The sequence below is a fragment of the Strigops habroptila genome (genome assembly GCF_004027225.2).
Source record: "Strigops habroptila isolate Jane chromosome 13 unlocalized genomic scaffold, bStrHab1.2.pri S16, whole genome shotgun sequence".
Lineage (NCBI taxonomy): Eukaryota > Metazoa > Chordata > Aves > Psittaciformes > Psittacidae > Strigops > Strigops habroptila.
In genome coordinates this window covers 8,697,229-8,724,308 of record NW_022651054.1, presented here as the reverse complement: position 1 = coordinate 8,724,308, position 27,080 = coordinate 8,697,229, and the positions used below count along the sequence as shown (strand labels likewise).

Here is a 27,080-nt window from a genome sequence, read left to right as displayed (position 1 = left end):
CTGTACCGTGCTTGGCTTACACCGGGGTTTGCATCCTCTGATGTCTCACGCAAAGGATCCCGGAATGCAGGGAGATGAAAGGCTCATACCACTGAGGGTTCCCCTCAAAATCAGTTTTGTGTGCTAGACTCAGAGCTTATGTCTCAACAGGAAATGCCGGAGCTGGGAAGCAGATGTGAGCATGAGACGCCGCTGAAAAGTTAAACAGGAGTCGACAAGAATCCGCTGTCAGAGATGGACACTTTGATGTTTTATGGACTGTAACACAGGTTTTGCAGAGTAAACTGCTTGTTATTCCTTATCATCCCACCTGCCTCAAAAAAGGAATTGGCAAAGATCCGAATGGAGGAATCCCCAAGTACTGTTTCTACATCTCGTCAGGTGAGCAGTCCTGCAGTAGCTTGTAATACATCAATGTGCAATACAGAACATCAAACGGTGTGAAAATGTCTTTAATCCTCCGGAGGTCCGGTGTGAGCCGGTGGCACAGGAGGGCAGGCACTGGCAACGCTGGAACTTGTTCCCCTGTACACAATAACTTGGTCTTGGATTATTATTGGTATCTGTTGCACCAGTGCACAGGCTCTGTGGGCCCCGGCCCTGGGGGGCTTTCGGGAGGGGAAATGCTGATCTTTTTCCCGGGGAGGGGAGGAAAATCCCCTGTCGGGAAGATCAAGCCGCTCCCGTTCGGCCCCTGCTTGGCCCCAGCGCCGTGCGCGTCCCTCCCCGCGGCGGCCGGGACCGGGGCCCGGGCCACAGCAGCGGCGCGGCCCGCAGGGGGCGCCGCAGTGCTTCCCGGTGCGCCCCACCCCATCGTGATGCGCCTCTCTCTTCCTGCTCCCATTGGTCCTTCACCGCCCCGCGCTAGCGGCCGCTCCCCCTCGACCGCCGCTCATTGGCGGGCGGCGGAAGGAGTGCCCGCCCATGGGCGGAGTCAGCACTGCCACCGCCTCCTCCCGCTGCCCGGCGGCTCCCGGAGCGCTGTGGCCGGGCGGGCGGCGGGGCCATGGCGTGCGCGGCGCGGGGGTTCGGCCGGGCGCTGCTGCTGCTGCTCCTCTGCGCGGTGCTGCTGCGCCCGGCCCGCGCTGCCCACATCAAGAAGGCGGAGGCGGCGGCGCCCGATGAGGCGCTGCGGTACCTGCACTCGGCCGAGCTGGGCGAGGCGCTGCGGGCGCTGGCGGCCGCGGCCCCCCCGGGCCTGGCGCGGCTCTTTAGCATCGGCGACTCGGTGGAGGGGCGGCCGCTGTGGGTGCTGCGCCTGACGGCGGGGCTGCCGCCGGAGCGGGACGGCGAGGAGCCCGGCGGGGCGGCCCTGCCCGGCCGGCCGCAGGTGAAGCTGGTGGGGAACATGCACGGGGACGAGCCGCTGGCGCGGCCGCTGCTGCTGCGCCTGGCCCAGGAGCTGGTGCGGGGCTGGGCCGGCGGCGACGCGCGCATCGGCCGCCTGCTCAACAGCACCGACCTGTACCTGCTGCTCAGCCTCAACCCCGACGGCTTCGAGCGCGCCCAGGAGGGCGACTGCGGCGGCGACGGCGCAGGGGGCGGCCGGGAGAACAGCCGCGGCCGCGACCTCAACCGCAGCTTCCCCGACCAGTTCGGGGCCGCCGAGCCCGACCTGGAGCCCGTGCCCGAGGTGCGAGCCCTCATCGCCTGGATGAGCCGCAACAAGTGAGTGTGGCCCGGCCCGGCCGGGACCCCGCGCCCGGTTCCCCTGTTCCCTTCCGGGGGGAACCGTCGGTTCCGCGCCCCGGGGGCTGCGTTCAGCCTTTCCCTGCGCTTCTGAGCGGGGCTTGAGGGGGTGGAATTTCTCCCCAATCTGCCTCCTGCGCTGCTTTGGCCTTTTATAGCAGCCCGGGTCAGCTCTGCACACAGTGATCGGGCTGCCCCTCCTGTGCCAGCCTGTGCAGGCTGGGGTTTGCTGTGCACCTGCGAGGAGCTACACTAGCCCTGCTGGGCATAGGCATTCCTGGCCTCTCTGGCCAGTTGTGTGTCTCCCTCTTCCAGGAGCCCGCAGCTGGAAACTTCTCCTCCTCTGCTTCATCATCAGGCTGTGTGTGTGTCTTGCTCTTGGGGTCAGCCGTGCTTTCACCATGAGCTGTGGGGTGCTTAAAATACCGGGGGTTAAGTATACAGCTGGTCTGTGTACAAACATGTTAAGAGAGAGCTGTGCTGAACAGGGCTTCCCCCCATCTGTGTTTCATGGAAAATTCCCTGGATGTAGCAATAACACTCTGTGCAGCAGCGTTTCTTCATACAGGTGCTGCTCCTGCAGCCCTCTTCCCCATCTGTCCTCTTGTGGATTCAGGACTGAGCCTTGAGCCCTGTGCTGACCCTCGGGCTCTCACCCTCCAAGGGGGTGAACAGTGGGAAACTGCTGTGCCCAGAGCAGGGCAGGGGAGATGGTGCCGTTGAAGCCCACCAACCTGCTCCAGTGGAAGGTGTCCCTGCCCGTGGCAGGGGGCTGGGACTGGATGAGCTTTAAGGTCCCTTCCAACACAAACTGTTCTAGGATTCTTTAGAGAACTGTGGAAGGTCCAAACTACTAAGGTCAGTGCAACCAACTGTGTGAAGTTGTGCAGAGAAAGCCAGAATGCAGCACACCAAAACAAACTGTGGCCCTCTTCCTAAAGTTCAGCTAGAGGGAGAAGTGGGGAGGGGACGGCTGCCAGCTGAGGGTTGTTGGTTGGATCCAACCAATGCACATGACGTTTGGTGTTGGATAATGTTTGCTCAGTTTTAGGGACAAAACTTGCTTGGACAAACTTAAAGCTGGGTGGATGCAGTGCTCATGGAGATTATTGCTCTGGAGAGATTTCGTGAGCTGCGCCAGTAGTGGCTTGTCCCAGGGATCCTTTAGGACAGCTCAGATGCAGCAGTTTGCACTAAAATCCTTCCAGACTTGGTCTAACTCAAAATTAGTTACTAGGGAGACTCATGCACGTTCTTAATATCGGTTTGAAAATACCTCAGGCCTTTTAGGTGTTGTGTGGGAGGTGGGACTGGCCTGTAAGCCAGGGTGAAGCAGGAAGAACGTGGGGCTTTGTGCTTCCCTCTGCCTTGCAGCACCAGTTAATGCTGGTACGATTGTATCAGACTAACACAACCAACATTAGAAAAATGAGTGGGTAAACACAAGTGTTTGATTAAAAAAGAGATAGTGCGTGTAATGCAATTCGTGTGAGCTATTTTAAGCAAGGTAAAGGTATTGGTCACGTTATCTCTGCTCAGAAACTAAATCCCATTTGCCCAAATGAAGAGGAGAGCTCTTTTCCCTCAGTGCTGTATGTGGTGGAAAGATGAAGAGCGTGTGTGTATCTGTTCACATAACCTTGGTGTAGCTGCACCCCCGCGGGTGTTCTCCTTGCACAGGGCTGATGGAGCAAGGTCTGATCTCTTCCAAAGTGTCACCTCCACTGGGCAGCTCATCCAGTGGGCACGTTCTGCCTCATTGATCCCAAATAGAGTCTGGAGGCTCCCGAGAGCATGGTTTGGGTGGGAAGGCGGCAGAATAACTGGTTGGGCAGCTGTAGCCAGCTCCCTGTTGAAATTGGTCCAGTATGACTCACTCTTTTCCCTCTTTTCCTTCCCAATCCCAGGTTTCTGCTCTCTGGCAATCTTCATGGTGGCTCAGTGGTTGCAAGCTACCCCTATGATGACTCTCCCACACACAAGCCCACAGGAGTCTACAGTAAATCAGCTGATGACGAAGTCTTCAGATACTTGGCAAAAGCTTATGCGTCGCATCACCCCATAATGAGAACTGGCAAACCCAATTGCCCTGGCGAGGAGAGAGAGACCTTCCAAGACGGTATCACAAATGGTGCTCAGTGGTATGATGTAGAAGGTAAGATGTGCTGACGAGTCACGCTGACTCTGCAAAGTCACCTACCAGTGTCTCATAGAAATAGCTCCTTGCTCCCACTGAGAACTGCCATCCAAACCAGTGGTGATGATTGCAGAGGAAAGGATGGTGGGGGAAGTGATATTTTTAGCTTTGAATGTATTCTAGCAGCTCGAAACGAAGGGAGGTGGCATCACAGGCGCACCAGTAAGGGCTCGGTGAATCACAGCTTGGGAGATCTTCATAGGGAAGAGATCACAGCAAACTGGAGGATTCTTCCTGACCTTGTTGGATGCTGGAGAGTCATCCTGCACACAGGAGGCTGCTTTTGCCAAGTGAATTGTTGTTAGGTCTCTAAATTTTGATACAGGAAAGAGGAAACCATTGCTAAAGGCATTAAACCAATGCCAGTATTCCTTGAGGAGGTGTTTTTAGCCTTCCAACTTGTAATTTTGTAAATGATCATAGACTAGCCTGCTGTGAAACTATGTGAAACTTAAATGTGTGCTCTGAGCTCACCTTGCTGCTCTGGAGGTGGGCTGCACAGCTTTCCTATGGACTGCTCTGCTGGTAGACCTGTGCAGAGGGTGACAACCTGCACAGCCTGTTCTCATCCACCACTGTGGGTGGGATCTAGAAGGGATCTGAAATTCAGCCTCTGGGGGCTTCTAGGAGAGCTCTTGGTATCAGCCAGTTTACCCCCTGTGCCACCACTCTGCTTGTGTGGAGGTGACTGGCCCGGCTTAGCCACGCGGTGGCTGGTTTTGCTGGAAATGGGATTTAAATGCTAATCTATGTGATGAGAGGCTCTGGTGGAAAAGGCTTCGTGGGCTGCTGGGAAGAGAAATCTTGGCTGTGTCGTTAGGAGGAACACTATTGCTCGGGTCCTCAGCGGATGTTGTACAACCACGGCCTTGCCAGACACTGCAGAAACTCCTGTGCTGAGGCCACCACAAAAACCTTGCAGAAGTCATCTGGAGAAGCTGTGTTGCTTTGCTGTGCCCCATCTGCTTTGCTTTCCTTCCCCCTCAGGCTGAGGGATGATGGCAGCAGCAGTGAGCAAGCAATGACATGGAATTTTGTTCGTCCTTCAGAGCTTACAGCTTAACAAAGTCTAGTATGACTGTGTCTGTCTAAAACAAGGCTTCAGAGCCGAGTCCTGTCCTAACCCTTCATCCACCTTGCCTGGGAAGGAGGGAGAGGGATCTGTTATTCGGCCTAAACACATCACCTCTGTGCTGGAAGAGGAAGTCTTGATTTCAGCAGTGGTCGAATCATTCCCCAGGATTTCAGTGGTCAAATAAGACGTCGTGTTCAAATAAGATGTGGTTTTATCTCTTTCTCTAGCAGCTGTCTCCTTCCCTCCGCCCTATCGAGTACACTGGCCATGGTGTTTGCTGGCTCAAGGTTCGCCCTGCTGCTGTGAAAAGTCCAGCAGGAGGAAGGTTTGTGTAATCTGGTGAATTTGTTTATGAAGGAACAGGATATCCTGGATGATCTGTTCTGCCTTGCTCTGGTGGCGGTTGTTAGCGGCCAACACCTCAGTCGGGAGGTTTGTTAGCTGCAGCTCTGAAGTTTTCTGTCCATGTAATGAAGTTGGGTGGGTGGTTCCGGAGCTTTAGGCCAGTGTTCCCTTGCCCCCCCTGAGCAGCATTTTTTGCTGCAGGACTAACTCCTTCATCCTCCTGCTAGGACGTGAGGTGTCTGACTAATGGCTGTGGCACTGCACGTGAGCCTTTCAGCCTGCCTCTGCCTTGTCAGCGAACAGAGCAGAGATTTCACCTACTTTCCTTTCACAGGAAATGGCAAAGTGTGACCTGAAAACCAGTTTGCTCTGTGCTGCCATCGCTGCGGTTTATATTATGTCCAAAAGCCTTCAGCATCCACCTCTGCAGAAATAAACCCTTTTGCTGTGACAAGCCACGGTCTTGGGCTCAGCATGATGGCTGCAGGTGGTTCATGGGCACAGATTATAGGGAGGGTGCACTGACACCAGCTCTCAGAATGGAGCATTGCTGAGGTGTCAGACAGGAGCCTGCGTGGTCTCTCCCTGAAGCAGTAAGGTTGGACTTGATGTTCTTAACCTAGTTGATTTCTAACCTAGTTGATTCTGTGATTCTAATCTACCTTGAAAATGCACCTGTGGAGGGTGGTGGCAGCCCTTGGAGCACCTCCCAAGCTGAGGAGTTCATGTGAGGTGTAACCCACAGCTGAACCAACCGATACCAGAGGCTGGTACACGTGTAATTTGATGTCGTACGAATTTATTGTGTCCCTTTGGGGTTTAACATTTATTTTCAGTAGTGGCTGAAGAGCAGGCGAAGTGGAGTCAGGTGTATGCAGTGACAGAGGCAGCAAAACCACCACGGTGGCTGCACTGAGTCATCTGGCACACACAGCTCTGTGCCAAGGGCTGCTGAGGCTCACACAGGGACCAGGAGGCTTTTCCCAGTGATTGCAGAATGGAAATGTGTGGTGGAATGAGGCTGGGGAAATCCCACTCTCCTGCAGGAGCTCCCTGAGCCGAGCTCTGGAGGTAACCGGAGTGCATGGTTCTGTGAGCAGCACAGGGCACACACTTGTGGCCTCCAGATCAGGTTGTGCCAGGAGAGAAGGCAGGCTCCAAGTAAAGCTAGGAAAAACAAAGAAATGAGAACGTAATGTCTCCACAGGTGGAAATTTTCCTGCCACGTTTTGTCGTGTGAAATCAAACAAGCTGGAAAGCAAACTGCCATGGGATTCATAGTGCCCGAGTTACCGGCGCAGGTTTATGCTGGTGCTAGACCCCATTAACTTTGATTTGAGTTTGCAAACAACCTCTTGTGTGTGTCAAGCAGAGGTGGCAAGAACAAACCATAGGAGTAATTGGTAAGGTCAAGTGTGCACAGAAAAGGTGGCTCTCTGCCAGCCAGCTGAATTTGCCTTCTGCATTCCAGCTGCTACAGATAAGCATGTCTGTCACTGAGATGGTTTTTAGAGGCTATCTCTGTTGTACATGCTCTTACTCTTCCTTCCTTTTTAACCTCTGGGGGTTTTAACTACTAAATGCTTGGTTTGAATCAAGAAAACACATGCAAGTGTTGGTCCAGATGACACTTGGAAAGCTGTTAAGAAACTGCTCAAGTCTTACTGTGGAAGGACGTGCCTACCTTTACTTTGTAAAGAGCCCAGTTCAGCAACTGAATTCAACTTAACATTCAATGGGCTGTTTTGTGGGCAGCCTTGGAAGGGCTTGGTGTTATTTGCAGTCCCTTCCTAGAAGTTATTTTCCTTGCTAGTTTGACTCTGATGTACAAGTGTTTGAGGTGTTTCTGGTCTCCACCGGAAGGGGCTTCTCAGGTTGAAAGTGGATTTAGGTTACGTGTGTGCTTACTGGGTAGTTTCAGCTGTGGTAACAAGCCACAGTGAGCTTCCAAAGAGCTTTTAGTGGCATCAGAGTAATTAAAATGAGAGCTAAGAGCAGTGGGTGCTTGTGGCATCGCTGCGGTGGCTGTTTCCTGAGCATGGCAGAAGGTGGTTGCACAGCGTGAGCTCTGGTAGAAGTTTTCAGCCGTGTCTTTCTGAGATGTGCACAACTGGCTGCCCTCAAGTGTTTGTGAGTGTTTCCATAAAATTCTTATTGCAGGTTTTTCTTCTTGAGAGAAGTATTGGCTTGATGGTTTGAGGGTCTGATGCCTCTTTTCACATCTAACATGAACTGCAGCTCTTGAGAAGGCTCTGCCCTCCCCTTGGAGAGCCCCAGGAAGGCTGCAGGGCTGTGCTGCTCGGGGCTGTGTGATGCAGCTGCTGGAGCTGGAGGCTCATCCTCGCCTCCTCTGAGTTTTAATGGTTGCAGACTAATGGACCAACACATTCCTCTGCCTGTGTGGTGCTGCTGCTGCTGCTCTCCCGGTCTCATGCTGTGAGACAATCAGTTCTGTCCGCAGAGTAAGCACTTGTGCCACGTATTTAATCACATCTCTGGCTTCCTTTGTGCCATCTGCTCTCTCCACAGAGCAGACAGGACAATTTCTCTGGTTTAACTTAGCTGCAGGTCTCTTACCTCCTAATGCCTGCTCCAGCAAGAGCTGGAATTGGAGAGGTTTCTGCAAAGTGCAGTTTGAAAATAGAGTCCTTCCTGGCTGGCCTGGAAGGCTTCTCCTGGCACGTGGTGTATTTATGGTATCTGGCTCCCCGGGCTTGACTCTAGAGAGCTGCATTCTCCTGCTCCCCTGCCTGCTGGAGCTTGGCAGGGAGCAGGGGCATGCCTGTCAGCGTGAGCTCTGCAGCACTTGTGCTGCAGGAGGTCTGGGATCCTTGCCCAAAGTGCGGTCCTGGTGCTCAAGGAGCGGATCCGAGCAGGAGAGAGGTTTGTTCTGAGCATTTCTGTGACCTGCCAGCCAGGACTGACTTGCTGTGGCTGTAAACTACTCACTTCTGCTTTGCTTTCCTTGCAAAATAGGAATGATGCTTCACTGGGAGGCTGAAGCTTTAGGCAGTGTGGGGTAAAAGACACCCTGGGATTAAAAAATGCTGGAAGAAATCCAGCAAGTTATCCCAGGTATTACCTAAGCAGGTAGGTAGAGGAGAAGTGCTGTGGTCTGACAGTCCCCTGCCTTGGGTGTACTTTTCCTGTGCCGCCTCTTGAATTAGCGCTCTGCTAATGGGAGGCTGTGTACAGGTCTCTCTTCACACCTCCAGATCTTCTATATATTCAGGACAGATGGTATATGGAAAGCCACGTCATTCCATATGCTGTAAAAATAACCGTCCTGCTCTGCAACGGGGCTGTTTGAAGGCCAAATATATGCAGTGGATACAACCCAAAGTTTCAAGCATGCAGTGGACTACTTTTGAACAAGATTGATGGAGCAAGCTCTAATTCAGTCCGTTGCTGCTCTATTATGGGTGAGCATCTGTCCTAAATTTGCTTGAATGGCAGATGAAGCACTAAATATGCTTCATAATGGCTCTGGTTCACGTATGGATGTTTTCAAATGCATTAGCATCCTGCTAGGAACAGATGGTTACGGGCTGGCAAATTCTTTCTCTCTGCATGGTGTTCACTGGTAAGGGCAGCCCACAGTGGATTACTTCCCTGAGCCTGGTAACAGGAGCTGAGCTGAGCATCAGATTGGCAGGTCTTGTTCCTCTAAGCTCTTGAACTGAGTTTGAGAGGTTTAAAGCCCTCAAACACTTTTGGGCCCCTTGTGCTGGACAGAAAAGTCTCTCCTTGTTTTGATCTCGTCCCGTGCAATGCTCTCCTGGCTGCAAGTGACAATGGATTTGTCACAATAAAAGCTTCCTGTTTACTTAGCAGCAGGCTCCCAGAAGAATTGAGAGGAACTGGGACATCCTTGTTGTGGTACCATCCCACACATCTTCCAGGGGTCTGTGCTAAATCCTACTTCATGCTGTCAGTCCATCTCTGCTTCACCCAAGTGCAGTGGGGCTACTGAATTCGGAGCAGTGGTCCCTGACCTTTTGGGACAGTGAATGCCCACAGCCATCACAGTTATTAAAAGCCTCCTTTGGTTGGTAAAATGCTGCTGATGGCTTTTCCTGGCTGTGCATTAACACAGGCTCTGCAGATGCCAGGTAGTGCATTTGCATCTTGGTATTGATCCATTCTGGCCAGTTAATTGAACACACACTTGTGAATGATGAGGAAACTGCTCGGACAAAGTGAGTGAGGTTTGTTACCATAGCACTAATGTAGCATTTTGGGCAGAGCAAAGGATGGGAGTTTCTTACAGACTTGCCTGCTGGGGTCCTGCAGGCTGGTGCCAGGACATGAGCTGCAGGATGGCTGCTGCTTTCTGTCCTCCTGAAGCCTGCATTGTCTCCTGCAGAGCAAATGTGTGGCTGTTCCATGAGATGAGCTTCTGAGAGCCAGTTTGACATCCTCAGCTCATCCAGAAGGGACCCATTGCCTGGCTCCCTGTGTCCATCTGACACTGGTGGACGTTGTTCAGTTGGTGCATAGAGGTCTCTGGGCTGAGTGGTTGCAGGCGCTGCTGTGCAGGTTGGGATGGAGCCATCTAGGAAGTGGTGGCCAAGGCCATGGCACGTCAGCCTGCCTGGATTGTAACTGGATAAGGTTGTGTAACCCAGAAGAGAGCATCAGCATACAGAAAATGTAGTGTGGTGTGTTTTCCATGCTGACACAACTGCCTGATGTGGTGGGAATGATCTTCTCATGTGGCCTTGACATCTGGCTGCAGTCATGTGGTGGGACCCGACACTCTGAAACCGGTTTCACAGACTTGTGGTGGGTTTGGAATGTCCTTTTCTCTATTGGAAGCTCCCATGAATGTTCAGAGGGCTGAACATCTGCAGTGTTCAGCGGCATACTGAAGTCTGAGCTCCAGATCATGAGTGGTGATACCTGCAGACCTCAAGTCCTACTGGTGCATGATTCATTCTTGCTTGAGAAACGGGTTTGCTGGCTGAGGGCAAGTAGGGTCAGGACACTTGCTGGAACAAAGTGACCTTTTTGATTCATAGGAGTGCCTGTGATTTCTCTGAAGGGCAAGAATACCAAGATGAGCTTAATACTGGGAAACGACTCTGTGCACTCCTGGTTTTTGGTGCTCACGGAGGTTTGGCTGGTTTAACACTAAGCTAGCAAGCTGTCCCCAGGTGCTGCGACATCCTTAAACTGATTGAGACTGCTGCCTTAGACAGGAAATGTGGGAGGAGGCTGGTTACTTGGCTGCAGGTCTTGGGGAAAAGAGCACATTTCCCAGTTGGAGTTTCTCAGGAGGACAAGTCTGGGTCCTGTTCTCTTCTAGCAGGAGCTGGGTGCTGGGGGGCTCACAGGAGTCCTCAGCAGTGAGGGAGGCATCACTGCCCTCCCACATCAAGAGGAGAGCTTCCTGAGAGTAACTTGCTGCAGTTCACTCCATCCTGTCACCATGTCAGACCTTGTCAGGCTTTCTGCTAGGGCTGCTCTAAATACCAAGTAAATGGAGACCATCAGGTAAGGAGTTGGAGGAAAAGAGAAGCTGAGGGAGTAGAGAAGGGGAGGCATTGCTCTCATCTCGTCTAGAGGTTTGTTAAGAGGTTTTTTAGGAGGACAGCTGTGTGTTCCTTGAAACTGATTTTGCCATGCAGATTCGAGCTGCCACCTCACAGGTTGATAGCCTGGTGGCTTCTTTTGTGTCAGAGGCCTGAAGCTTATTTTGGGAAGACCTCAGAAGTCTAAAGGTGGCTTGGAATGCATAGGGAAGGACTCAGTGGCAGTAATGTTCAACCTCTCATGTGCCTGACCTAGCACACTGGGTTTGTAGTGTCTGGAAAATGTCTTCACAGTAACATGAAGCCATATGAATTCCCAAGTGCTGTGCTGCTGCATTCAGCTGACAGAGCAGTGAGACTAAAGGGACTGTCATCTTCGAGCTGTCTGTGCCTGACTGGAGTGACCCAGTGTGCCAGTTACTGGGTGAAACTGAGCTCAGTCTTCCCCAGCACAGCCTGTCATAATGATCTGATCGGGGTTGTTCACTCTGAAGCGAGGGCAGCATCATGGTGAGATGTTGTAGGGGGCTGAAGAATAAGGAAGAACATGCATCCCGTGGTGGGATGTCTGTGCATTGCTTTTGGGACATCTCTTCCTCATTTTCTCAGGTGGGATGCAGGATTACAACTATGTGTGGGCCAACTGCTTTGAGATCACATTGGAGCTGTCCTGCTGCAAATATCCTCCGACCTCTGAGCTCCAGCAGGAGTGGGAGAACAACCGGGACTCTCTCCTCGCCTTCATTGAGCAGGTAGTGTGGGCTGGGCTGGGGCAGCAGCTGTGAAAGCTGGGTGGCCACGGTGGGCTGAGAGCACCCTGTTCAGTTGCTCTTGTGGCTTGGTTTGCTGTGTGTGGTAACACAACTGCAGGTGCTGTGCAGAGGTTGGTGGCTAGAAAGCTGCTGTGTGTCTCTGTGGTTCTGCCACAGTTCCCACATCCTCCACACCAGCAGAGCTCCCCTGAGCGGGGTGCAGTGTTAAGTCAGTGCAGATATCGCTGAGTAATGTACTCACTGAGTACCTGTATGGCCTCAATGCCATGGATCTCCGGTGATGTTCAAAAGCACCAACGCTGCTGAGACCTTGGCGTGCATCCATCTCTGGATACCCATGGATGAGTTTGAGTAGGTAACAGTTTAGGCTGGGAAAGGAGCTGTGTTTTGTCCCTTGATATGGCCTGTAACCCTGCTATGTTCATGCTGTTGTGTCAATGAATTAGAGGATTTGTTAGGGAGGATCAGTTCTGAGATCTTGCTGCCTACCCACTTCCCCTGGGTGTCCTCTGCCATGTTTGGGGGAGGGCAGGGGGTGGATTGCTGGCTGGAGATGTGGTTCCCCTGACGTTGCCTGTCTTCAGCCAGTCTCTTGCATTGTTTTCCTCAGGTCCACATCGGCGTGAAAGGCTTTGTCAGGGATGCAATCACTGGAGCTGGCCTGGAGAACGCAACCATCGTTGTTGCTGGTATCGCTCACAACATCACCGCGGGCAGATTTGGTGATTACCACCGGCTCCTTGTGCCTGGGACCTACAACGTGACCGCAGTTGTGATGGGGTAATGTCCTCACTGCCAACTACTTGTGTTCCTTCACTTGATTGCTTCTCCCAAAGCGTCTTGTGTATTTAAGGGGCTTGGCTGGAAGGACCAGCGAAGGACTCCAGCTTAGAGCTGCAGCTCTGTTTGTTTAACCCATGCCCCACTGCAGCAGGGTGCTGTTGGATGCCCACCATTTCTGTCGCCTTTGTGTGATTGCTTGTATCAACCTGCATCTAACTTCTTGGGCGAAGGGAGAAAGTGGAGTAGGGTCACCCCAGTAAGAGTTTGTGTTGTCTTAAGTCTGGGTGCGAAGGTGTAGCTTGTCCCTAGGCCAGCTCTGTGATAGCCTGTGGCTTCTTTCCTGGTGAGTCTGTAAACAGGAACTTCTGCCTCTGTGGCACTGCAAGGACAGCAGCGTGGCTGGGTCTGGTAGCAGTGGGTTGAGTCCCGTTGGCTTGTTCTCTGGTGAATCTCTTGCATAGTCCATCCCAGTGGGTTGAGGCTGGGAAGAGCAGGCTTGAGTGGTGGAGAGGCTGCAGGGGGCTTTGGCTTGGAGGAAGGAGGTTCTGGAGAGCCTCCTTGCTGAAGCCAGGTGTTTATTTCATAGCTACACACCAGTGACCAGAGAGAACATTGAGGTGAAGGAGGGAGCAGCAACAGAAGTGGATTTCTCCTTGCAGCCAACTGTAATGCCAGCATCATTTAACGTCACACAGTTCACAGCAACGTCTGCTCCTGCCTCCACCATCACCCCCACCCCTGTGCAGGCAGAGGCCCCGAGCCCAACCTCTCTCCATCAACCCATCCAACCCATGGACTTCCGCCACCATCACTTCTCAGACATGGAGATCTTCCTGCGGCGCTACGCCAACGAGTACCCCAAAATAACCCGCCTCTACTCCGTGGGCAAGTCGGTGGAGCTGCGGGAGCTCTATGTAATGGAGATCTCTGACAACCCTGGTGTCCATGAAGCAGGTAAAACATGGAGAATCCTTTTCAGCGAGGCACAAATGCAAGCGACAGACCCTTTGCACTGGGAGACTGTGAGCAGAGGAAAAAGGAGTGTAGAGCTGGTGCCTGTCTTAAGAGAGACTGAGGTGCTCCTTGCAGTATCCTGTCTAAAGAGACCAGGTGCAGTGGGTGGCACTAGTGTGTGAAAGAGCATTACAGGGCACATCTGCGCTGGTTGCAGAGCTCTGGGGACAGAAGGACCAAGGGGCTTTCCTGAAACAGTGTTTGACCTTTTGGTGTTGTGGGAGCAGAAGGGTAAATAGGTAAATGACCTGCAGAAAGGGTGGTGAGATGTCTCCAAGCTCTTATGTAGTGGTTATAATTGTCTCTTTGGTGTGGCCATGTGTCTGCAGGTGAGCCGGAGTTCAAGTACATCGGGAACATGCATGGGAATGAAGTTGTGGGGCGAGAGCTTCTCCTGAACCTCATCGAGTACCTCTGCAAGAACTTCGGCACAGATCCTGAAGTGACAGATTTGGTGCAGAACACACGGATCCACATCATGCCATCTATGAACCCTGATGGCTATGAGAAGTCCCAGGAAGGTATTGCTGCCTGTGCTGAAACATCTGTGGGGTTTCTAGCTCTGAGAACAAGCCCTTGGGCTCATGGTACCTCTGAGAAACCTGGAAGTCTTGCTGGAGAAAGTGCTCTCTGCACAGGGAGGCTGGGAAGGGTCGTGGTGCATGTATGGATGAGAGGCTGGATCCCACACTGCAGGATGTGGGCAGTCGACTGATGCTTGAAGCTGTTGGAGAGAGCTCTTACACTTCAGCACTGCTATATGCTGCCCCTGTTTGGGTCCCCTTATGGTTTGTGGCTATCCCAAGCCTTGTTTAAAGTAAAAAGACATTCCTTTGACGCAGCTCTCACTTGCTGTGCTTTGGTCCATGCTCTTAGTAATGTGATGTGGGAGCCAGGCTGTCTGCAGAGCACTCGTCCAAGGATAATACAGACTTCTATCAGGATGTTGAAGTTGGCAAAAACACCCTACAGGGAAGTCCTTAAAACTTCGTGGCTCTTTCACATTGGCAGAACAAAGTTTGTGTGTCCAGAGTGATTTTCTGGAGGCAGAGCTCTGCTTGGGTTTAGCAAAGAACTTGTCCAGCTGGTTTGAGGAGGTGAGCTCTGAGGTTTCTGTGGTCACGGCATCCAGCTCTGGCATTGTTCATGGTTCGCTGCCTTTCTGCTCCCTGTGGTCTGAGTGGCACTGGGAGCCTGTGCAAACACCCACAGAGGGCACCCGGACACCTCTGTGTGCAGAGCAGGCCTCCTACTGAAGGAGAACATGGGTGTCCCCTCATTCTGGAGCGCAAGAAGACAGCACTGTTGTGTTGTCTGTTCTCTTCCATTCATTCCTTGTTGTAAGCTCTGTAGCAAGGGGATGAAGCCTCTGCACTGAAGTGAGGACTCGCATAGGGTGCAAGCTTGAACTTGTGTTTCATTTTCAGGAGACAGAGGAGGCACCGTTGGCAGGAACAACAGCAACAACTACGACCTGAACCGGAACTTCCCAGATCAGTTTGTCCATGTGGCAGACCCTCCCCAGCCAGAAACCCTCGCTGTCATGACCTGGTTAAAGACTTACCCATTTGTGCTCTCAGCAAACCTGCACGGAGGTAACAGCAGCCAAACCGAGCTCCTTCCTCTCTGCTGAGGTGCATGGGATGGGGGTTTGCAGGGATATCTTCTGTCACAGTGTTCTAGGTGTGAACTGTGGAGCTCTTGCAGAGAGCTCTCTGCCCTTGGCCTTGTTGTGAAATGGCAGCAGTGAAGGCAGCCAGGTTCCTGCAACAGGAGGAAGGCCATTTGCAAAGGGCTTACACAAAGAGTAAATCAACCCTTTTGTGCTGCTGGAAGGTGGCTCAGAAGCTGGAAAGGGAGGGTGAAAACCATGTCCCCCAGCATGTTTGCAGGGAGTTGAAGAGGCTGCTGGGAGAATTCCAACCACTTCTCTGGAGGCAGTGCTTGCACACTGCCCACTGGGAGATGGGGATGGATGCTCTCCTGAGTGGTTGCTCAGCAGCTGGATCTGGGAATGTGATACAGTGCTGCAGCTGTTAAAGGCTTCATAACAGTTACAGAGTGAAGGGAACAAGATGTAATCCTGAGGGTTCCCTGCCTTGAGTCGCATGGCAGAACTATGACATTTGCTGTAATTTAATTATCTTTTTGGAGTGATGTAAATTAAATCTCTGTATTACAGCTTATTCCCTAGGCAGTTTGTCTGCTGGCTTGTAGCTGTGGTAACGTTCAGGTGGCTGCTTTGTGCTAGCATGTTGAATTCTGTAGTGCAGCAGTACTGTGTGTGGGTACGAGGGAGCTGGCAGCTCTCCAGCAGTGGTGATGTCTGGGCTTCCACAGTGCTATTAGTACAACTTGCTTGGGGAAAGCTTCAGCAAGCCAAAGGTGTTATAATCTGTCAGTGCTTACAATTAGCTCCAGAAGGCTGAAAAACTGCAGCAGTTGGGCCAAGGGCACTGTGCATGTTCTAGGAAATCCCTCCCCTTGCTTTCCCTGTAATAAAGCGATTATTACATACAGGAGTGATGAGCACAACCTTATAAGAGCCAAACCTTTGATGTGTTGTGGCTTGGGTTCACCTTCCCAACTGGGTGTGATCTTTTCCTGTGCTTTTGTTGTCTCTTCTATCCACCGGGTTTAATGCTTTGTTTAATGCCAAGTCTTGAGAAGCAGAACATTGGTACTGGTTGGAGAAAAGGAAAAATTTTCCTTATTAGGCTGAGGGATCACTTCAAAAGTGTGCAAGTATGAGTCAAAGCTTGTTTCCCCTGCAGGTTCTCTGGTGGTTAATTACCCCTTTGATGATGATGAACAAGGAATAGCCATATACAGTAAATCCCCAGACGATGCTGTGTTTCAGCAGTTGGCACTTTCCTACTCCAAGGTAAAGCTCTAACGGGGAGACAGGCACATCCTGCTGGGATAACTCCTGGGGCACGAGGGCTGACACACTGAAGGGTGGTAGAAAATGCTGTACATGGGCCGGGAGGAGGGCAAGGAGGGGTTGGGGTTTGATGTGGGTGCAGTCTGTTTGTGCTGCAGCCATACAACACATGTCTACAGGAACCTCTGTGCTTGGTAACCCCAAGTGTGTGTCTTATGTCAGGACAGAAGTGCTGGTGGCTGTGGAGTGCAGACTTGGCTTCACATGTTGCTTCTTGTTTTACAGGAAAATACAAAGATGTACCAGGGAAGCCCTTGTAAGGATATGTACCCCACTGAGTACTTCCCACATGGCATCACTAATGGGGCTCAGTGGTACAACGTTCCAGGTAAAGTAGACCTTAAATCTCTTACACTGTTTGTCCCCACGTTAATGCATGTGCAGCTTAAAGAATTCAGTCTGATCAATGCAGTAAACTCTGCATTGGTCAGCCCAGATTACTGGAACTCAGGTTTCTTTTATAACCTCTTCCTGGGGGAAGGAATTTATAGTGTGGTTTTTCTGGTTATTAGCAAAATGGTTTCATAAAATTTTACAGCTATATATTAGCATGAAAGGTATTTACAAGAAGGATGGTTATTTGTCTGCTAGTCTGGCTTCCCTTTGAAGCTTAAATCTTGCCCTGTGTAAAAGCCTTCTCTCTTCAACTTCAAAATGTGTGCTGTAGTTTGTACTTCATCTTTCTCTACTATCTGTAGTATCTCTACTATCTCTACTATCTTTGGTACTAACTGTACCACAGCTTGCTTTCTAGAGCTGTGGTACAGTTGCCTTCAGGAAACCTTGTCGAAACCTTTTTCACATTCCTGTTGTAGGTGGGATGCAAGACTGGAATTACTTACATACAAACTGCTTTGAAGTGACCATTGAGTTGGGCTGTGTGAAATACCCAAAAGCTGAGGAGCTGCCCAAGTACTGGGAGCAGAACCGCCGATCCCTCCTCCAGTTCATGAAACAGGTGAGAGACACTTTGACCTCAAGCACTTGTGGGAGCTGCCTCTGGGCTTAGCATTAGATGTGCCAGAATGAACGCACTGAGGTGTGGGCTGAAGTGAGTGCTGCTTCCTGACCACACTGCCTACCTGCTCCACTGAAATCATCCCCATCAGAACATATCTCAACTCCTCTTCCCTCCTTCTCAACATGCAAAAAGTCCCTATAGCAGCCAGGTGATGCCAGTGTGGGCTTTTTATTTAGCACTACCTTGGTTTTCCCTAGGCTGGAGTGGCCCTTATGTGCTGTTCCCATCTGACTTGGGGCTGGTGGTAGTGCTGCACACCCGGAGCATACAAACAAAGGTGTGGAGCAGAGAGTGCTGTGGTGGCACCCTGAGGCAAACAGTTGCTCATTGTACACATCAGGTGATACTTGTCCATGCCAGCAGCTGGCGAGTTGAACCCGAACCCTTTTGGAACATGTCTTTGGGAAGGCTGAACCTCCTGAGCCGGGAGGTGGTGGGATCTGGGTGTCAGTGTGGGGTGGGGGCAGAGCAAGGGCCAGCACTCAGCAGGGCTCTGGGGCTGTGTGCAGGTTCACCGCGGCGTCTGGGGGTTTGTGCTGGATGCTGTGGATGGAAGGGGCATCCTGAACGCCACCATCAGCGTTGCTGACATCAACCACCCGGTGACCACCTACAAGGATGGAGACTACTGGCGCCTCTTGGTCCAGGGGACGTACAAAATCACAGCATCTGCCCGAGGGTGAGCAAACAGCAGCACAACTGACTTCCCAGTCAGGAGGAGTCCCATCGCCTCTGCCCTACAGCAGATGTAGACATGGGTGTTTTTTTCTGCCCTCTGGCCTGTGCAGGCTTAGCAATGTGATGCTACCCTGATGTCAAAGGCTGCTCACTGGCACCGGTGCACAGTCCAAACCTTCCCTTGTTAGGAGGTGATGTAGGGAAGGAGTTGATAACTTAATGTCTTTAGGGGAAATTCTCTTGCTGGCAGCTGCCCACAGAAATGACTTCATCACTTCGACTGCTGCCAAAACCTCTCTGTTGAAGCAGCCTGACTTGTTGTGCTGCCAGTCTGCCACGTAACCCTGCAACACCTGAGCCAAAAGCAGCCCAGCGCCATGTTGAGCCCTGAGCTGCTCCCTGTCCTCCTGCCATTCCCATGTCCCTCTGAAGTGTTCTTGCTCTTCATTTTTCCATGTCTCCCTTTTGGCTGGGAGCACTATCAGTCTTATGTGAGTGTCTAGTCAGGAAGGGGGGTGGTTCGTTGCGTGAGGTCTCAAATGCCTGATGTTTCCTTGTGCCTTCTCTTCCCTGGGCAGGTATGATCCAGTCACTAAGACGGTGGAAGTTGGCAGCAAAGGTGGTGTTCAGGTCAACTTCACTCTTTCACGGACAGACATCAAGGTGGAGGAGGGGAAGGTGCCAGTCTTGAACACCCCAGACACCAGTGACCCCAACGAGAAGGAGTTTGAGACCCTGATCAAAGATCTCTCTGCTGAGAACGGCCTGGAGCGCCTCCTGCTCACCTCCTCGGGGAATGTCGCTCCCTACCGATACCGCTCTTACAAGGACCTCTCCGAGTTCCTCCGAGGCCTCTATCTGAACTACCCCCACATCACAAACCTCACCAGGTGACAACTCGCAGCAGCACTGCTCAGCTCTTCCCCGAGCAGCAGCCTGTGGTAGGGAAGTAGTGAAATGATGAGCCCTGGGCACAGTGCAGAGATGGGGAGCTCATCCCTCCCCTTCCCTGTGTATGAGGGAGCCCCACGTGTAAGGGCTTGGCAGCAGAGCACTGGCTGCAGGGACTTGTAGGTGCATCCATGTGCTTTTTCCAGAGACATGTTTTACTGACTTAAACCTGGGGTGCTGTCAGTTCCTGAGGGGTGTCTGGGCCTGGTGATATTCCAGCATTGGTATCCCAAGTGTCTGCAATATATCTCTGTTCCATGCTCTTTTTTTCCTCTGTTTTCCAAATCCCTTCTGACATCCACCCTGCTAAAGAGTCCCCAGAAAAAGTGATCAGTTTGACTTGCAGATCTCGGGTGGCCTTTTTGATTGTCTGCCTTCAGTTTTTGATTCAGCAGTGCGAGATGTGTTTGAGTTAGCTTGCCTTGAGCCAAGGTCTCTGCCCTCCTGCAGGAGACCAGCTGCTGCAGTCCTCTCCTATTCTTTGTGACCCATAGCGCTTGCCCTCTGTCAGCTTTACAAAGCACAAATCTCTTTGTCCCAGGACCTCATTTGCTTGTTGTTACCAGGCACAACGTGCTCATGTGCTGTCCCCGCTGGTGCCAAAGCTGCTTTTCTCATCTGTAGCCTCTATTGTCCTCCCAGTTGCATCAGCCCCGATTGCGTTCCCTGCTTTGCTTGCATTCCGTTTGCTGACTTAATGGCATGACTGTAGCAACAAGTTCTGCATTACTGGAAATAGGCCTGCTTTTGTTCCCTGCTGTATAAATTAGTTTAATGTCCAGATGTATCTTGCTTTGAAGGAAGAAAAAAACCCACAAACAAAGCCAACAATGGAAGCACGGAGGCATTTAGCAGTTACACATTTATTGTCCTAAGCTATAGAGAGTTACATGAAGCATTTGGTGTCCTGAACATCTGGACCTGGATACATATTTCCACAGATGCTTATGTTCAAACTGCTGTTCATAGTGAATTCTGTCCAGTGCTGTTGCAAATCTGCTCTCGGGATGTGGTTTTGTCTGTCACTTGTCTTTGCAGCCTCCTGTTGGAGGTTGGCAGCAGTTCCCTCCTGTACCAGGGGTGCAGCTCTCTGTGCTCACATTCTGCTTTTCATCTCTTGGCAGTTTGGGTCAGAGCGTTGAGTTTCGTCAGATCTGGTCCCTTGAAATCTCCAACAAGCCCAACCAGTCCGAGCCTGAGGAGCCAAAGATCCGCTTTGTTGCTGGTATTCATGGAAACGCTCCCGTTGGCACAGAGCTGCTGCTGTCACTGGCAGAATTCCTTTGCATGAATTACAAGAAGAACACTGCTGTTACAAAGGTGAGGAACCAATGCAAGGGACCATCTTGTAGTCTTCCAGCTATATCCTGAGAAGACAGTGCTCACTAGGAGAGACTTGCCTTGTTAACTCTGACTTGCAGGGATCCTATGTGTAATGGAGGAGGTGTTGTGAGATCCTCAGGGCGAGTGGGAACCTCTAACTGCAATTCCTAGGATGAGATCCAGGCAAATGAACCCTCCTAATCGCACTTTATGTACTGTTTCTCCTTCTTTTTGTTCAGCTGATTGACCGAACACGGATTGTGATTGTGCCTTCCCTGAATCCAGATGGACGTGAGATGGCCCAAGAGAGAGGCTGCACATCGAAGACAGGCCACACTAATGCTCATGGCAGAGATCTGGACACAGACTTCACAAGTAAATCAAACTGAAGCACAGTGATGTGTGGTGCCCCTGTAGTAGTGCAGGCTGCTGTAGAGGGCTCTTTCTGGCTGCTCTAGGGTTGGGTGTAGTGGTTTGGTTACAGAAAGCAGTACTCCTGCCCTGGAGCCAGGCAGCAGAGCTTCTGGGAAGCTTCCAAAGCTTGAGTCCCCTTTACAGGCGGTGATTTGCAGCCTCTTATTTGCAAAGAAAAGGTAGAGCAGAGCTCTTTAGGAATAGTCCAGAGGTTGGACAACACCTGATGTATGTTTCCTGTTAACGGATTTCTTTCAATCCCTGATTTCTGAAAAGTGGCCTCTGCTCATGCTCCCCAGAAAGTCTCCTTTTATTTTCCATGCTTTTCTGGTTTCAGTAACTGCCTGCTGTATCCATTGCACTGTATCGGTGCTATGCCCACCCTTACTGGGGGCGAAGTGTTCTTTCTGGCCAGGCTTGGCTGGGATCATCCCAAATGCTTTCATGTCATTGGTGACATTGAGAGCAAACACACGTGAAATAGTGATGTGTCACATCTGTTTAGCTTTGCAGATGAATTCCCCCTATGGGTAGAGTGGACTAGGTGCTTTACTTGACCTGTCACATGCATCTGCTGCGTAATACATGCAGCAAACTTAATTTCAGGCATAAAGAATGTACTTCTGGCTTCTCAAAGAGCAGAGGAAAGTGTTGCCAATTCCCTTTTCTATTTCTTATTCCGATTTACAGGCAATTATTCCCGGTACTTGGGCACACGAGAGCCTGAGACCAAAGCCATCATGGAGAACTTGATATTGAAGCAGGATTTCAGCCTCTCTGTTGCACTAGATGGAGGATCTCTGCTTGTCACTTACCCATATGACAACCCATCACAGACAGGTATGATGAGCTCCTCCAGGGCCTTGCATGCAGTTACCCTCAGGCTCTCTCTGCAGAAGTTCGTGTGACTGCATGGTGTAAGAGCTTTCTGTGCTGGTGGTGTTCTGTAGCCTCCTTCTGTGTCCAGCCCTTTGTGTGGGGGGTTGACAGTCTGTTAAGGAAAGTTATAAAACCTCACGGGATTCAGCAGCGGGGCAGAACACTTATTATTTCTGTTCTAGTTCAACCTTTCTTCTGCTAAAGCCACTATGAGCTCTGCTTTTGGTACCACCCTCAATGTCAGGGAAAATCTGGAATGGCTCTGAAACAGCGTGTTTCTGTTTAATACAGGATCATGGGGTTAGAATGGGAATCTGCCCCACAGTGAACAGGAGCTGCACTCTCAAAGTCTGACTTTTCTTCTTTGTAGCGGAGAACAAAGAAACACTGAAGCATTTGGCATCTGTGTATGCAAACAACCATCCACTGATGCATTTGGGCCAGCCAGGCTGTCCCAATAAGTCAGGTATGTTTGGTTGAATCCTTTAACCCCCTCCATCAGCATGTGCTGGACTCTGACAGCTGTGTTCTTGCTCTCACAGATGAGAATATTCCTGGTGGTGTGATCCGTGGCTCTGAATGGCACAGTCACTTGGGGAGCATGAAGGTACTTCATCACGGCACAAGGCTTCCTATCTCTGCTAAACAAGCATTAAAAAGAGCATTTGCTCTGATGTCTGAGCAAAACTTCCCCACCTCCAGCTGCACTCTGCAAAGCTTTTTGAATACCACCTCTTTTTGTAACTGTGGTTTTGGCTTTTGCAGGATTTCAGTGTCACGTTTGGTCACTGTCCCGAGATCACTGTTTATACCGGCTGCTGCTACTTCCCGAGTGCAGGACAGCTTCCCAGCCTGTGGGCAGAGCACAGGAAATCTCTCCTTAGCATGCTGGTGGAGGTGAGCCACAGCTGGGGAGCAAATTCTGGCAAGGAGTGAAGGTAGTGGGCTGGGTGAGGAGGAAGAGAACAGGATGGAAGGTCTTTGTGGCTTTGTTAGTGCTGTGTAATTGCAGACAGTCATAATATAGACTGTATGAGGAATGCATTGAACAGAGGCAGCAAGTGACCAGGATATGTGCTGACCTGAGAGTTAACCATCTGTGCTGTGCTGGCTCACAGCAGGCAGAGCAGTCCTTGCAGTGCTGTGCACTTTTATTTGTTCTGGGGGTCAGGGGTGGAGAACGGGCTGTGTTTTGAGGGGAAGGTTAGTTACATATTTTAGTTATAAATGTGCCACATTTGTGGATCTGAATGTGAAGTGTTTGAAATGCTTTATTTCAGGTCCATAAGGGAGTCCATGGCTTTGTTCAAGACAAGAGTGGCAAGGCAATTTCTAAAGCTATCATTGTTCTAAATGAAGGTTTGAGGGTCTATACTAAAGAAGGTGGCTATTTCCATGTGCTGTTGGCTCCAGGTTTGCACAGCATCAGTGCAGTAGCTGAAGGGTACCAGCAGAAACATGTCAAGGTATGTGAATGTCTGTATTGGAGATTTTCCCCTTGCTCCCTCTCATATCAAGGCATCCCTGTTTGGGATCTGCCTTGGCTGTGTTTAGCTGCTGGTTGTGTGCCCAGGTATCTGCTTTCTGCTTTGATATAGTGGATGGAGAAGAATTTCCCAGCACAGCAGGGTTGTTTCAGGCAGTGGCTTTTCTTTCCATTGCACTTGTCTTTGCTGACCAGGGCAGGACTGGGTGGATGCCCAGTATCTCTTTCATATTGACACCCAAGAGAGGTGCACTCTGAGCTCTTGTATCTTTCTGCAGGTCTTTGTCCGTCACGATGCACCCAGCTCCGTGTTCATTGTATTTGACACAGAAAACAGGATATTTGGTCTGCCAAGGGAGCTGGTTGTAACTGTTGCAGGTAAAGTGACACAACTGATCAAAGCTTTGAGCTTCGCTTTCTGTACTGATTCATGCTGACAATGACCCTTCACTGAACTGGAAGCATAGCCTGAAGACAGAAGCCATCTCCTGCTTTCCCTTCTGAACACGTGCTTGTCCTTGCAAACTGGTCCAACAACCTTTGGATCTGGTGATGCTGGGCTAGCAGAGGGGAGGGAAGAGGAGGTAGAGGACGTTGCAGAGGTCTGAAGGGTCTAGAATGGACTTTGACACGCCTGGAATGGGGAAAACCTGGTTGTGTGTGGAGCTGGGAGATCTCACTCCTTCCTCGAGGTGCTGTGGCACCAGGGAAGCATTACAAGATTTCTGCTTATTCATTTTGTCAAGGTGGCAGCTGCTGGGAGGCAAGAGTTTGTGCCCAGTGCAGAGAGCAGTGATGCTATCCGGGACTGTGAGCACAGAAAATAAAGCTAGTGCAGTCCTGCTCTGGAAGCAGCTCTCTTGCATGGCGTCTGCTGTGGCCTAGGAGGAGGGAGCAGGGTCATAGCAAAGCGAGGAAAGTAGCTGTGATTGAGGAAGGGAAGAGAGATGGTGGCAAACTCAGGAGCCTCTGAGATGAGGGAACATGCCATTAACTTTGATGTTTTCTCTCTGGCAGGTGCAAGTATGTCTGCTCTGGTCCTCACTGCCTGTATCATCTGGTGTGTTTGCTCCATTAAGTCCAACAGACACAAGGATGGCTTCCACCGCCTCCGGCAGCACCACGACGATTACGAGGACGAAATCCGCATGATGTCCACGGGCTCAAAGAAGTCCCTCCTGAGCCACGAATTCCAGGATGAAACAGACACTGAAGAAGAAACACTGTACTCCAGCAAACACTGACACCCCTCGGGCAGGAAGGGAGGTTCCCATGGGCCAGATCCGGTGGCGGGGGCCGATCCCTGTGGTTCAGTTTTGAAACATTAGCTTGCAGGATGTGTCCTCCAGAGGTGTGGGTGGCTGCTCCCAGCTCCCCTCTATTTGCTCTGTTCCTATGTACATGCGAATTAGTGGGTGTTGGGGGCTGGTTTCAGGCTAAGGACACTGCTTGTTATGGTTTTGGATCAAGATCTGGAGGTTCACGTGAGGTTGTTTGAAAGGCAACTTAACAGGGTGGCCAGCAGAGTTCCTAGCACTTCCCCAGCATCTCAACACAGCAAGCAGATGGTGGGGAAGTGCCTCAAGACCTGCAGGAAGTCATAGTTACAACACTCCAGAGCAGTTTCTCTGCCTGTTTTGGTTCCATGTTTTCCACTCTGTACTTGGGGGAAGCCACATCCTTCACTTGACTCCATGTTCTGCAGCGCAGCCCTTGGAAAAAGACCCCCCAAAGAAACCATCCCTTGGTTCTCAGCTGCTCCCTTGGAGCTTCTCCCCACCAGGAGATGCTGTGGCCTGCTATGATCAGCAGTGAAAGCTGGGGGAGGTGACATCCATTCTTGATGTGAGCTGGAGAAAGGAGCAAATGTCAGAGCTTCGGTGGACTCTAACAAAGTTCAGTTTCTTGCGAGCTCTGGGGTACTGCTGTTCCTGACTTCTGGGGAAGAAAGAAGCTTTATCCCCATCACCTCTGATTGCTTTTCATCTGTGTAGTAGACTTGGCCTTTGGGGTTTCAAGTTAGCATTGCAACAGCTGAAAGAGCAACTGCAGGTGGTTCTAAGCAGATGGATAAACTGGTGGTGGTGGATACTGTTAGAAAAGCAATCAGTTACTGACTCCACCTGATCAGTCTTGCTCAAGTCTACCACTGTTCAGGAGGAAACAGTGAAATGTGACCACTGCTTTGTATTGAACACTATTGGAGCAGCAGGGAGAGGTCATGGGAGTATCCATGGCCCAATTTCAGTCTTAAGTTTAGAAGAAAAGCTGAACCTAATACCATTTAGTGATCAGAGCACTTTGGAAACACGCTCTCATCAAGCTCTGATCATGGTAGGCATCAACTTAGCCTGCTGGCTTGGCTCTGTTCTGCCCTGAAGTATGTAGCAAGAGCTCCACCTGCTTGTGTGTCTGCTGCTTTGGGGTCTGGGTGCGAGGTGTGAGGAAGGGCTGAACGGCTGTGCTGAAGGGGAAGGGAAAAGCAGCCACGTCCTGTTTTGTAGCACTTGGCAGGAAAGGGATGCTGCGGTGTACATCCCCCAGGCATGTGGGATTTGGAGGGAATAGTGTTGGCCAGAAGGGAAGAATGGCTGAAACTGCTGATTTCCAAAGCCTTTATGCATCTCTGATGTTCCTGTGCTTTCTGAACAGAAGGCTGGGCTTAGAATAGGCACTTATTTTCCTGCTGCTCATGTTCTTTTTTTAATTCTTGCCCTACTGACTTGAACTCCAGGGTGCAGGAGCCTGGCACAGCAATGTCTTGGGCATCTGCTTTGCCCTGAGCTGATCTGTTCTCCAGCAACCTGGGGAGGTTGACTAGTGAATCCTACATATGGTGTCTGTTGGGGGGTGGTTGCATCCAAATGTATGACGGGGTCTGTTCTGCAGGGTTCTGACCTGGTCCTCTCTAGGGAAACAGTGCAGTGGGTTCCCTGTTGAAGGCTGCTGGGCCCTGTCACCTGGGGATGGAGCAGTTCCTCACCCCAGCATGTGGTAGATGCCCTTCCAGAGCCACATGCTCATAGTCCCAAGTGATGTTGTGCAGCCAGCTGGAGGGACAAAGACAACCCTTACCCACCAGTAGACCTTCCGTGTTCCACAGTGAATTCTATTGCAAGAAATGTGTCTTAAGACCGGGCTTGGGTGCAGGTAGATGAGGCTGAGCATTCCTTGTGCTCCTGTCCTGCATTGCTGTGGTGTGAAAGAGCTGCTCTTGAGCCATGAACATCCCTGTGCCTGCTCCCAGCTCGTGGTGCTGAGCAGGGCTGTGCTTTAGGCCATGACCCTTTCCCATGTGTGATGGGCTGCAGCACACCAGCACTCAATAGTGTTAAACCCTGCCTCACCTCTGAACGTCTCCTGCTTCTGAGGGCTTTAATGAGAGACACAGCTGGGTTTTATGTTCAAGTTCAGTTTGCAACTGGCCCTTAGGGCTCTGTTTGGGTTTCATTTGCTCTGGCAGCAGGTGCTGGACTGAGCTGGCCTTGCTTTGTCCCACTAGCAATAAGCCAACTTAGAATTGGTCCTTTCCCTCGGAGAGTGGTTTTTGCCATTAGCTTGCAGTAGGTGTGTGGTTTTGAGTGGGTTTGAGATGTTTTGCCAACACATGAGCCTTTTCTACGCAGCAGGACCGGGGCGGGTGTCTGGCTCTCGCTCCATGCTCGGGGCTGCAGCAGGAACCACTGGGACTGTTTACCACCAGTTCGGGGAAGGCAGGAGCAGCCTCCCCTCACTGTCTGTCCATCTGTCTGTCCGAGCCGGTCCCCCGCGGGCGCTTGTCCCTGGAGCGTGTCGGTCCATGCACTGTGCCTTCAAATGTCCGTTTTTTAAGGGACTTGAATCGCCTTTTCCTGGCGGCGGGAGCGAGGCCTGGCTCTGCCCTCAGCCTCTGTTTTTTACCTGTATACTGAGATCCAATAATCTGTATAAAACTATTTTGATGTCCACTTGGCTCGTCTCCTTCTTCCTACCAG

At 51.3% G+C, this 27,080-nt stretch overlaps 1 protein-coding gene across 1 annotated transcript; it reads left to right on the top strand.

Annotated features, from left to right (window-relative positions):
* Positions 1–961: 961 nt before the first annotated feature.
* CPD (carboxypeptidase D) lies at positions 962–27,053 on the top strand. The gene is made up of 21 exons (XM_030472459.1): positions 962–1,668; positions 3,597–3,844; positions 11,450–11,592; positions 12,224–12,393; positions 12,983–13,350; positions 13,740–13,931; positions 14,838–15,005; positions 16,185–16,294; positions 16,580–16,682; positions 17,170–17,312; positions 17,885–18,054; positions 18,632–18,943; positions 20,129–20,324; positions 20,567–20,702; positions 21,432–21,581; positions 21,991–22,086; positions 22,163–22,227; positions 22,386–22,517; positions 22,901–23,086; positions 23,385–23,484; positions 24,124–27,053. The coding sequence occupies exons 1-21, from the start codon at positions 1,007–1,009 to the stop codon at positions 24,348–24,350; spliced, it is 4,077 nt and encodes a 1,358-aa protein (XP_030328319.1). The 5' UTR covers positions 962–1,006; the 3' UTR covers positions 24,351–27,053.
* The last annotated feature ends 27 nt before the right edge of the window (positions 27,054–27,080 follow it).

What these genes read in the sequence shown, in the direction of transcription:
- CPD (XM_030472459.1), top strand. Translation starts at nt 1,007, where the DNA reads ATGGCGTGCGCGGCGCGGGGGTTCGGCCGGGCGCTGCTGCTGCTGCTC. An exon ending in CTATGAGAAGTCCCAGGAAG is followed by an intron (nt 13,932 to 14,837) that starts GTATTGCTGCCT and finishes TTTCATTTTCAG; the next exon opens with GAGACAGAGGAGGCACCGTT. An exon ending in GCTGGTTGTAACTGTTGCAG is followed by an intron (nt 23,485 to 24,123) that starts GTAAAGTGACAC and finishes TCTCTCTGGCAG; the next exon opens with GTGCAAGTATGTCTGCTCTG.